The 12,737-nt window shown below is 37.7% G+C and overlaps 1 protein-coding gene across 6 annotated transcripts in view; it reads right to left on the bottom strand.

The window, feature by feature from the left end:
• LOC100692269 (protein-glutamine gamma-glutamyltransferase 5) overlaps positions 1-12,737 on the bottom strand; it is a 20,214-nt gene continuing 7,477 nt past the window's right edge. For all 6 annotated transcript variants that reach the window (XM_025907183.1, XM_025907184.1, XM_025907182.1 and 3 more), the window contains exons 3-16: positions 10,971-11,141; positions 9,210-9,464; positions 8,937-9,055; positions 8,717-8,845; positions 8,015-8,192; positions 7,253-7,388; positions 5,654-5,763; positions 5,399-5,514; positions 5,132-5,258; positions 3,359-3,621; positions 2,315-2,489; positions 2,012-2,175; positions 1,300-1,433; positions 1-1,067 (exon numbers count right to left, since the gene is read on the bottom strand). In XM_025907183.1, the coding sequence (XP_025762968.1) occupies positions 920-1,067; positions 1,300-1,433; positions 2,012-2,175; positions 2,315-2,489; positions 3,359-3,621; positions 5,132-5,258; positions 5,399-5,514; positions 5,654-5,763; positions 7,253-7,388; positions 8,015-8,192; positions 8,717-8,845; positions 8,937-9,055; positions 9,210-9,464; positions 10,971-11,141 (2,225 nt within the window). In that variant the 3' untranslated portion in view covers positions 1-919. The remainder of the gene's footprint in view (positions 1,068-1,299; positions 1,434-2,011; positions 2,176-2,314; positions 2,490-3,358; positions 3,622-5,131; positions 5,259-5,398; positions 5,515-5,653; positions 5,764-7,252; positions 7,389-8,014; positions 8,193-8,716; positions 8,846-8,936; positions 9,056-9,209; positions 9,465-10,970; positions 11,142-12,737) is intronic.

Here is a 12,737-nt window from a genome sequence, read left to right on the forward strand (position 1 = left end):
TGATACCCATTTTATTTATATATTCAGGGAAAGAAATCTAAGCAGTGAAAACGGAACAGTTTAGTTTACTTCTCAGCCACAGGGAGGTGCTTTAATACCATCTTATGCACAGTACAGATGAAATCATGCGAACATAGGGAAATAATAATTACTCTATCAAACTTTTTATGAACAATGAAGAGCTCCAGTTCCTTTGGGAGGTAGCAAGCCTGTCTTACTGCAAATATTACTGTTGTATTGTTGTCGTCGTGTGCTTGCTTCTAGCTTCTTCAGGAGCAGGAACAAAGTTGCAAGAATACTGACTCATATATATTTTAAGAATAGTTAAAGTCTGAGAAAACACATTGAGAATACAGGCGTGTGTCTGTTTTTCAAGGTTTAGCTAAATTCTTTATGTATGTAAACTTTAGTTTTGACATTAGCATTGCTGTGAGTTTGTAGCTGAATCGCCTGCAACAGCTTAAAATACAAAGTAGTGTGAGCTTTTATATCAGTGTACATGGTGCCAGTGATGACATATAATACAAATAAATTTGACTTTTATATGAAATGGCTTTGACTCTTCAAGCAATTTTAAAAACAGTGATAATAATAACAGCGCAGTATTAGTATGATTAATGCTTTCTACACATGAAACTTAACAACAGTCGTCTAAAGGCACTTTACCTTGTAAGATAAAGAGCCCACAATGATACAGACAAGTTAACACAGCAGTCTGTTTGGATTTACTCCCTTTGGGAGCCAGTCTCAAAAAAGTTTCTTCTGATAATCACTTCTTTATGAAAGTAAAGAAAAACACAAAGAAAAAACCCTCTTATCACATTGCTTTTTAAAGCTAATAAAGTATTTTTTAAAAGAGTAATTTTTTATTGATTTACTCATTGAGATTACACAACTCCTATTCTGTGATTCTGAGGATTTATGGGAGGACGTTGACAATGCAGGTGCACTTTAGGTGTCTGAAGGAGGAGCAGTCAAAGCTGGCCACCAGAGTCTTCTTGCCAGTCTTGTTGGGAAACAGGAATACAGTGGCACGTAATCTGTTGCTTGGCTTCAGATCTGGAAGTCTGCATGAAAAACAAGAGTAAAGTTTTTGAAAGAATTAGAATTATTTTCTAAATATAAGGGATAATAATCACAGCATCAATACAAGAACTCATAAATATGAGCAAATTTCTGGAGTGAGATGGCTAAAACTATCAGAGTAGGTGTGAGGGGGCCCCAGAGAGAATTTGTTGTGTATAACTTTACACAAGCATTTAGAATCCAGATGAGTTTAACTTATGCACACACACTTACATGCATTTTTGCTCCCTATCCACTAGACCACTTCCAGAAATAGTCAGAGTGCAATCAGTCAGTGTCTTGTTAACTGGGTTCATGAAAACCACTTCAGCAGCGGTGCTCTGGTTCACTCTCGCTGGACTACGAAGCTGAAAAGACAAAAATCTCCCCGTTTACTTATTAGTCATTTTACAAACTTTGTCATGTGCAGTATTGTTCCCAACCTGCAGAAAAATAGAAATGACAAAGCATGTGTCACCCTTAGTTTGCGCAGCTTCATCTTTTTTTCCCCATTAGTAACAATAAACATGACAGCCCACATCATACAACACCACAGATACATGTTTTGCATGTTTTATACACAATCATTCATAAAGACAAACACACATCATTCCTTATGATTGTCACACATGGTATCAGATAAAAGTTTGGACACACTCAAGTGTCCCATCTCTAATCGATAAACATGAAAATTGGTGGACAAATATAGTTATTTATTATTTGCTTAAAGTACTGCTAAACCCCAAAACAGCCTCAACCAGCTGCTGGCATAACTGCAGACTTTTGCTCTATATTTCTGTATATTTATTTTAGATTTATCTTTATATTTAGCATTAAACCAAGTGAAATAGTAGATACCAGCAGCAATGAGCTGATGTGGCAGCTCTTCTTGGAACAAAGATACATAATGATTAAGGCGACACAGAGATGGTAGTGTTTTACTCACGGTGATGGAGATTGGAGGATCCAACAGAATGACATCATTCACTGCTAGGTACACATTTTTTGGCTCCAGCTTATCTGTGACCATAGCTGAAATCTTCATGCTCTCAGAGTCCACCATGTGCTCATGGTACACCAAGAAGGGGACCAAGATAGGGATGGACAGATCTGGAGCAGATAGAGAGAGAGGTTCATAATTGTTGCTGTTTCTCATATGACCTGCAGACATGGCAAAGCTTCTGTCAATCTGGTGTTGAGCTATGTCTACTCTAAGAATTAAACAAAGTACGTGTGTCCAGAGACCCACCTTTTCCAGGCAGCAGTGTCTCTTCCTTCACCTCACTCTGGATGTTTTCAACCGGTGAGCCATTGTATCTCATGGCTTGGACGCTGATATTGATGGACACAGGCCTGGCAGTGCGGCTCTCACTGTTCAGCACCAGCCTCAGACTCACGTCCTGACCGTCCTTTGGCTTGGATACCTGCAGCACCACAAATAGTGTAATAAGATATGAGTTCTTGTGTACCAGGTGTAATATGCATGATGTTCAGCTTTAGATTTTTTTGTAGGTAATGACCATTGGTTTTTTTCCCAAAGATTAAAGTCCGACTAAGTTGTGTGTGTGTGTGTGTTTTGTGGTGATGGCAATGTAGCTTGCCATCATCAGTGTGTGAATGTGTGTGTGAATGGGTGGATGACTGGATGTGTAAAGCGCTTTGGGGTCCTTAGGGACTAGTAAAGCGCTATACAAATACAGGCCATTTACCATTTTTGTTTATTCAAACTGCATTTCATATAGAGAGCATGAAACACAGCTAGTTTATAGCCTTTGGCTATTAATGGTCTGGGGTTCATAATCAGACAGTGTGTTTCATGCCTTTTGTATGCACAAGATACATTTACAAAATACAGCTGTTAGCAAGGTTTGATGTCATCTTCACTTTGTGCAGTTCAGCTCATATCCAGTTTACTTTTATTGTTTCATGTTTCCTTCTAAAATATTTTGTTCTCTTTCTGTCCAGATGGTGTAGTGTAAGCTCTACTGCTTTTAAATATAAAAACTGATTGATGATTTTATTTCCTAAGAGTCAAACATGACTGTATGATTCTCGAACTGCATATATGAGGGAGAACATTTCAAACTGACAATGACTTATTTTGTGTCCTCTTTATGGGTCTTTGGTGATGGTGGATTGGATGAGCTTTTATTCGTTAACTGATTTGGTTAACTTATTCAAAATAAAGTAAAAAAGGTCTATGTCTAACAATTAGATATAAAATTCACACTTTGAGAGAAAAGTAAATACTAAAATACAAATGAAGTGATACAACAGGAACTCTGAGATGTACCTCTTCAAAACACATGGATATTTGTGGAAGTGGAAGGATGCTCTCAGGAGATCTTGCATTTCTGCTGTTTGTGGTCTTATCATCTGTCTTGTTCACTTCCTTCCCTGCATTCCCAGCTCCATCCACCATCCCTCCATTCTGGTTTGCATTATTTGTCCTGTTCACATCTGCATCCCTGGGCCCTTCATTATCCTTTATTTCATCATCTCTGGGGTGATTTCTGGTGAGAGCATATTTAAATACAGTCCTCTCCTCCTCAGTCCCTGTAAGGGTGGAAATGTTGTTAGTTTCAAGAGCCACAAATAAATTTTATTAAAGAATTTTTAATGTGTCTTGACCAGTGTTGGGTGTAATGCGTTACTAAGTAACGCGTTACTGTAATTAAATTACTTTTCCACTGAAAAAGTAGAGTAACTAATTACTGTTCATTTTTTAGGTATTTTAATTACAGTTACTTACAATGTACTTGCGTTACATTGTAAAATAATTAAACTCGCTGAATATCATTATTTAATTTCAATAATTTATCTTCTAAACGTAGAAGTAAACTCTGCCGCTTTAACATCGCTGTAGTGCAGCTGCACGTCATTTGGCGCCAGTTTGCTGCATAGTCGTATTCTAAAGTGGAAGATGTCGGACTCGGCTGAAGCGAGTGGCTGTTTTATGAAATGGACATACTCTTCACTTTTCTGAAACAAGCAGATAAGAATATTACAGTAATATGTAAGCTATGTGCTGGGGAGAAAAAACTCTCGGCTGCTGTTAATAGCACGAGTAATCTACTGACGCGCCTGACACGAGAGCATAGATGAACACTTCTGAGTGATTCTTGTTCATCATCCATGGATAACACCGCGGCAACTCCTGCTAAGCAGACTAAACTTGATTTTAGTTCAGCAGCACAGAAAGCGTCTGAAGGTGAGCTTAAAAAATGATTGCAGGCTACATTGTGGAAGAGATGCTACCGCTGCGTACTGTAGAGTCTCCGTCTTTAAAAAAATGTATTTATTATTTAAAGAGTTTAATTTCTATTGTTTGTCCACTCAAGGTTTATAGGCATTTTAAGAAGTATTTAGTTAAATTACTTATTTAGTAATTAAGTTACTTTTCTGACACAGTAATTAGATAAGTATTTTAAATACAATATTGACTAAGTAATTAGTAATTAATTACTTTTTTAAAGTAACTTACCCAACACTGGTCTTGACCATAATGAAATGTGTGTATGTTTTGAACCTTATTACTATTTTCAGTCAACCAAGTCACCAAAACAATCTTTATTTTGAAAATTCCTATTAACCCTACAGAGACTTTATATAGATGAATTTATACTGAAGACAATGTATAATTCAAAGCTCTAAACAGAGTCTAAATTAGCTACTTAAACTGTACACAGAAGGATTGATGTAACATGCTGTCCTGAAAAGTGAAGCCAGTGTGGGAAGAGTCTAATATAATCACATTTTGATTTAAAAGATATGTTTTTGAAAATTACTCTCTATTGATCTATGACATGTTCCTGATGGGCTTATGGTCTCAGTTGCTTATTTCAAGTTTTATGTGATACATTCAGCTAATTCATCAACATGTTCATTTTATAAATCATCTTGGGAAAAATGCAACCATATGCTTTAGTATAGTGGTAACTTCTAACTGAAAAGTCACTAATGTATGAGTGCACATTGCCCTCTCTCATGACACATTTTTTCATAATATCAGCATAGCAACAAACAAAAGGTCTCCAAGACACAAGTGTCTTTCAGCTGAACCCACCTTCCTTGTACTTGTAGCTGCCTGTGATGTCCAGCCTCGTGTCGGAGCCAACAGCCTTGGTGGAGATGTTCTGTCCGACTCTCTTGGTGTCAGAGAAAATATTCACCATTGTGCCATCAGCTTTACACTGCCAGGACACAAAGAAAGAAACAATTTAGAACACAAACCTGGAAATAAAAATATCACTTAATAGACCAAAGAGTTTAACACTAATGTTTCTACTAAATGTGATATTCATGTATTTATAGAATATCTCTGTTTACTAACCAGCCAGTCAATACAGTCAGCATTGACCTCAGCATAGACAAATGGGACATCATATTTGAGATCGGTTTCTCCATTCAGGATGGCTTTGACTGGGGCTGGACCACAGCAGTATGCACCTGCATATGCAGAGCAGCCCATTCAAAAGAAAAATTTAGAAATTATTCTTATATTTACTACCAATAAATTAAGGTAAGGCAAGAAAATTAAAGTAATTAAACAAAGGAAGAACATTTGAGGAGATGGGAGATTTCTCACCATCACTCTTCTCCTGCGGTGTTGGATCCACAACTTGCCAGCCGTCATATTTACCATCTTTTGCCAGGTCAGTTCGCCTCATCCAGCACTCTAACCAGACATGATAGTTCCTGAAACACATTCAGAACACAGCATTACGATGTTGGAGTGAGTGGAAACACAACACTAGATTTAGAAAATTCATAACATTTAAGAGAACTGAACAACATGATAACAAGGTAATGACAGGAGTGGGTGATAAAAAATGCTACATGGTAAAAAAAAAATAAAATAAAATAGAGACATGGGTTTCTGTGATGATTGATGTAAATAATGCTTTTAAGGCCACCCCTTTAAAAGTTGCCACCAAGGATAGTCTTGCTATTGACATTGAAACCTTTCAGGCAAAGTCACCACTCCCACAACATACAAGATATAGTTTGGAAAACCATGATGAACAAAATGATTAAAGGCCTTTAAGATTTTTATAATAAATCTTATTTTTCCTCTTTTATGTGAGGTGACATATCACAGTTAGGGTAGTGGTTAAATACTAATAAAACAGAAAAATAACAAACTTTTTAAAATCAACCATGTAATCTTAAAGCTTTTCCAACACCACTGAGCCATAATCACATTTCTGTGTTACATTTGGAACTCCTCTGGATACCAAAGTATTCTACAGTCAGGTGAGAGGCCAGATGTCCAACAGCTAAAGCTCGACTAAAATTAGGTCATGGACAATGATCACAAGTAGCTAATCTATAACAGAATGACTGAAAGAGAAAAGAATGAAGGTGTTGCAATGGCCCAGCCAAAGCCCAGATCTCAGTGTGATTGAAATGCTGGGGCAGGGTCTTAAGAGAGCTGTGCATAAAGGAAAATCAGCTATTGCAATTAAAGACTGATGAGGTACAACGCAAATTCTTTAGCAAGGTGGACCCAGGACATCAGGTCATGGGTGGGAGTCATCATCCCTACACTCTACGACTGGGTACCAATAATAACTGGTGCATCTAATGTGAAGGCACCTGACCTAAAAGAAGACTGTGGCTAAGCTGGAAACGTGGACAATGCATGGTCGATTACCAAGACTATGTGAATTACTCTCTGAAAGTAAATGTAGCATTATGGACAATCCTTACTTTGACCATCACTGAAACCAAGCAGCTGATCTATATCACAGCTACACTGATCCTTGAGAGGTCTGGCTATAAGATGAGCAGTACCCACAAGAAGCAGTACCCTCTATGGAAAAGAAGAGTAGAGGCCAAGGTCAAGGTAGCCAACTGCCAGAACTGCAGAAATGTAGAGAGACCGTCTGTCTCCCAAAACCAGACCGGGAGCGGGTTCCATAGAAGAGGAGCCAGACAGCTGGAGACTCTTTCCATTCTACTTTTAAATACCCTAGGAACCAGAGGTAAGTCTGCAGTCTGAGAACAAAGTTCTCTGTTTGGGTGATGTGGTATTATGAGGTCTTTATGATGAGGTGGAGCCTAAACATTCAAGACCTTGTATATGAGCAGATCTTTGTAGAATACAAGAAAAGGGATAAGTAATGAAGCTCATGCTGATCTGTACCTCACTTACTTTCTTGCAATATGAGCTTTTTTGTCTTACCACACACTGTCCTTGGTCTCTTTCTCTCTGACCCCATAGTCAGCATGGTACACATCAATGATCAGATTCTTGTTGCTGTCATGAGCTGACTGGTAGTTGGTGACCACACGGCATGGGATGCCCAAAAGACGCATTACTGGAACCACAAACACAAAGAAAAAAAGTCAATGAGAAATTTCTCAAATTGCACATTAGTTTTTCATTTTATTTTTAAATGTTGTTGTTCTTATTGTTAAGCCACTAGCTGGGGTTGCACTCCCCCAGTGATGGAAAGTGTCAGGAAAAGACAGACGAGAGAACCACATATAACCACATGTGGTTATTTGAGTTGTTTTTGCACTCCTATTTGCACTAAGCATTGTGGCCATTCTCCTCTGACCTCTTAAAACACGGCATTTTCTCCCAGAAACTGGTGCTGACTGGATATTATCTGCTTTTCAGACCATTTTCTATAAAACAGAAATGTTTGTGTGTGAAAATCCCAATAGATGAGCAGTTTGTGGGATACTCAAACCAGCCCATCTGGCATCATCAACCATCTCACTTCAAGTCATCATCTTTCCTTCCTCATTCTGATGATTCATTTTGAACTACTATGTCTGTATGCCTAAATCAATTTAGTTGCTGCCATGTGATTTATTAGATATTTGCATTAACGAACAGTCTATCAGATGTACCCAGCAAAGTGACCGGTGAGTGCATGTAGAAGTAGAGTCCTGTCCGGCCATAATGCAGTTTGTTTCACTGAGTATGTATATATACCTGAACACATCACGCCAGCAAATACCCAGCACTGTCCATATTTGACTGGGTGGCAGCCGATGTTGTGCCAGCGCTTGAGGATGGGATAGCTGCCAGACCAGTGAGAGGGTTCATCCCCACCCCAAAATGGACCTGCCCACCGTCCCTCCAGGACGCCATATTCATCTCCACTGTTGATCTGGAAGAAAAAAGGAATGCAAAGTTCTCTTTCTCATAATGTGATTTATACACATGAGCTTTGTCCCCTCTCAAAATGACTGTAAACCATTAGTTAACAGTAAGCTATATTTCATATATAATGAAAACAGGACCATTTATGTTTGCTGGCTTCTTCGGCCAGCTCTCAATCTGTCGTATAAATAATATGAAGAGCTCTACTACTGGTTTGCGTAACTGCTGACTACAAAATAACCGAATGAATACAAAAATAAAAATATACTTCCAACAACTTGTTATAAAACATGTCAAAATATATAAATTAGGGATAAATAAATAAATCGTCCTTCCTTCTTATTTATCCCTTCTGTCTTCACACCTTACTTATTTTCTTCCTTCCTTTAATTTCCTTCCTTCTTTCTATACTTTATTATACCTTCATTTCATATTGCATTTGTATTTTACCCTAATGCCTTATATTTTAATTTCAAATTACCTTCTTGCAGAAATGTTCTCGGCAAATGACACACGGAGCATATATCCTACCATGGCGCTGACCACGCGGCTGACGTAGATGGGGTTACAGCGAGCAGAAGCATCCTTAGCTGGGTTTTCCAGGTGGTTTGGGCTGACATCCAAGATCTTCAGACAAATCTTTGCCATGTCCTCTTCAAACTGGACAGGAAGACAGCAGCTTATCTCAAACTGCAGTGTTGTAGGTTATTACATAGAAGATTATTATCATGATTTAAAAAAATATTTATACCTGCCCAAAGTCCCAGTGAATAGATATGAGGTAGTCCCCACTTCCTTTGTAGATTATGCCATGTTCATTCATCACATACTCCTGTCTCTCTGCCTCATCAGAGAGAGACACTGAATCATCTAAAGAGAGACAGGGATCGGGGTAAATAAATGAGACAGGCAGATCAATGGTTGGTAGTTGTTTTGTTTTTTTATGAAAACAACATCAACAGATGAGCAGTGTTGATGGACAGTTAGTCAAACAGGTGGGCAGACAAAAAGATAACAAACCTACCAGGACACCAGGGATTGAAAAGCACAATCAGATTTGCCAACAATGTTTCCTCATCCCTATATCTGGCAGTTAAATTGTACTTTCCGATTGGAGCGTCAGCTGGAGGGGTAATGGTCAAATTCAAGGAGCCTGTTAGTGGGTAGGATCTCTTCTCCAGCTCCACCTTCCACACCGCCTTTGCTGACGGTGAACGCCGGATTTTGTCTGGGATACCAAAGCATGACTTTGTTCCCAGGTTCTCAGATGGATTTTCTCCTGTAGAGAGGATTCACAGAGATCATTAACATAACAATACAATACCTTCAAGCTACTAATTTTAACCAGAGAGTCTACATGAAAGCTGTAAAGAAGAAAAGCTTAGTTATATCTGCATTATTTCTAATGGCCAGCAGGGGGAAAATGCTTTTAAAAAAAGTGCAGATGTAAAGAACACTATAAGAAAACAGCACTAAGTAAGCACTTTTCTAATGAGTTCATACTCTCAGGTTCAAATTGCTCTTGTTGTGTAGGGATGAGGTCAGGAGAGGGATACAACAAGGAATGCTTACAGCCATCAGGAAAATGGTTGAGGCTCTGTCTATTGTTTAGGGCTACTTGTCAATCGCTGGTGTTGGAGATCTTATTGAAATATGGAATAGTGGACACTGAAAATAATTGTTACTTTTGATCAGAGCCTGGACCTCAGTACTGAAGCAGTCTGGGATCATCTTGAGAGAGAACAGAACAAAAGGCAGCGATCCAAAGAAGAGCTTTGAATGTCCTTCAGAAAACCTGGAAAACTGAAGACTATTTACAGAAAGGCTTGCCTTAGAGAGTTCAGGCTTCATTGAGGAATGGAGCTGGAACCTGATGCCAGCTCCAGACTGAAAGGTGTGTACCCAAAAAAAGAAAATCAACTGTCATATCCAACTGTGCTAGTTGGCAAACGCCTTTAAGTAAAGCTTAGATTACTTATAAAAGAGCCTTTCTCTTACATGTCACGTCTGGGTTTTTCCTCACCCTTATAGTTGTCTGCCCCACCCTCATTGGTTTCACCTGTTTTTATTATTCTTGATCTTTATTTATTTTTCTCCTTTTTTTTTTTTTTTTTTTTAACTCTATCAGCTCACTAAAAAAAAAAAAAAAAACCCACTTTCTGCTTGGAATACCTGATTCTGGTTTTGTGTGTTTGAATCCTCTTTTTAAAGTATACTATACTACAAGCAGCCTTCATTATCAATGCCAAAAAATTCTTCACAGACATATTAATCTTTCAGTTTAATTCAATTCAATTTTATTTATATAGCACCAAATCACAACAACAGTTGCCTCAAGGTGCTTTATATCGTAAGGTAAACACCCTACAATAATATTTTTAAAAAAAACAAAAAACAGAGAAACCCCAACAATCATATGACCCCCTATGAGCAAGCACTTTGGTGACAGTGGGAAGGAAAAACTCCCTTTTAACAGGAAGAAACCTCCAGCAGAACCAGGCTCAGGAAGGGGCAGCTGTCTTTATTAGGGGAAGAAGACAGGACAAAGACACGTTAGACAGGACAAAGACACTTTAAATTACCAATTGATTTTAATAAATCAATTGGTAAATCAACATTATAAATTAAACATCCATGGTTTTTGTCAGTTATTCAGAATGACAGTCTGTTAGTCTTAGGCATGTGTTCAATGATAAAAAGCAAATTTCCTTGCTCAGCATGGTTAAACGCTTTCAAAAAAGTCTAATTTAAAAAAAAAAAAAGCATCACTTAATAACATACAAACCTGTCACTGCAGTGATGGCGAGTGGGTAAAGGTCAGGCTTGAAAGGTTCCGTCAGTTCAACTTTGACGGTGAACGGCTGGCCTCGCCTCACAATCAGCTCATCCTTTGAGATTTTTTTGGTGTGATGTTCAGTGTTGTTGGTCTCACAGTTGAGATTCACTCCTTTAAAAACTGAGATTTAAAATAAAAAGAAAAATTATACAAACTTTAGTTTTATGCTTCAAAAGGGCAGGGTAACAAATTAACAGAATGCTCGTGTGTGACGTAAGCTCTCTGGAGACCTGCATAAAGAAGTCTGCCAATCCTCAACTGCATTTGTGAATTTTGTAACTGCACAAAAATGATCATCATGTAGCTCTAACCAAAACTGATTAGAGCTACAAGAGACAAAGTTAATTAATCTCACATTTAAAACCTGCAGATATATTCAGCACTAACGCATACAAAAGCACTGCACTGACAAGTCATTTGGAAAACTGGGCCACAATTCTTAGAAGCACCTCGCCATACAATAATGAGAGTGTTTCTTCAAAAGGCAAGGAGAGACTTTCGAATCCCTCCAATTTTCTCTAAAAAGAATCTATATGAAAAATTCTGATTGCCTTTTCATTGTCCTTCAGGCCTTATTGTAGTGAAACATGGCAAAAAGGAGAAAGAGCTATTACAGGGCTTTTTTTTTTCATGATTGGAGACAGACTGATTGATTAATTGTATATATAAATGAGTGCCTAATACACATACTGAAACATCTAAGAGAACAAATGCATCTGTGATGTAGCAAAAACTTTATTTTTTTAATTATTTATTTAAAGTTTTAGTTACCTGTAGTCTCTGTTTTACATTATATATACATAAACAATGTCAGAAAATTGGTGAAAATCCCCCCAAAAAGCAAAACACTACTTGAATTTATATGAATTGAATTGAATTAATAACACAAGCAACAAGTATTTTGCTACTGGGATTCTAAGATAATAAACACCAAGCTGCTGTCAGAAACACCCGACTGTGAATGTTCGACAAAAAGCAAGCATGCAGTGTAATAAATATAACATATATGATTATTATAAGTATAATATATATAAAATACATAATATAGGGTTTAAAAAAATGCTCTTATCAGTCATATTTAAAAGAGTTTCAGAGTTTCTTTCACTTAATTTTCTGGTAAACTGGTGTTAAAACTGACCTCAATCTGAGCCTAATTTGATTTAGCTTCAGGAATCTAACAGACCAGGTCACAGTAAATATCTTTAATTTTCCAGGTTGTAAAATGATGACCTACACAGTAAACAGTTGATAGAGGGGAAGAAAATCATGGGAATTTAGTTTAACATGACATCACATAAAGTTCTTCTATTGTTTTAATGTTATGCTTGTCTCTCTGAAGATTGTTGTTCTAAGGCATTCATTTCTATTCCCAGCGGCTGCCAGTGAGATTTCTAGGAACCGGAAAGTTGACTGAAGTCATACAATATAAGAGCATAACATGAGTAACATGACACTCTTTGAAAAACTTACATTTTTGCTTTTGACAAATCATCTTATGTAATATGATACTGGGGAGAGCCTATAACCCCAGTTTTAGCCTCTGGCTTCCTGTCTCCTACAGGATCCAATTTAAAGTTTTACTTTTTGTTTTTAAGTCACTTAATGCCCGAGCCCCTCCTTACCTGTCTGAGCTCCTCTCTGCCTATGCTCCAGGAAAAACCATGAGGTCTAGCTCAAAATTAATGCTGTCCATCCCACGGACTTATCTCAAATCCC

Source organism: Oreochromis niloticus, linkage group LG5, assembly GCF_001858045.2.
Source record: "Oreochromis niloticus isolate F11D_XX linkage group LG5, O_niloticus_UMD_NMBU, whole genome shotgun sequence".
In the NCBI taxonomy this organism is placed as follows: domain Eukaryota; kingdom Metazoa; phylum Chordata; class Actinopteri; order Cichliformes; family Cichlidae; genus Oreochromis; species Oreochromis niloticus.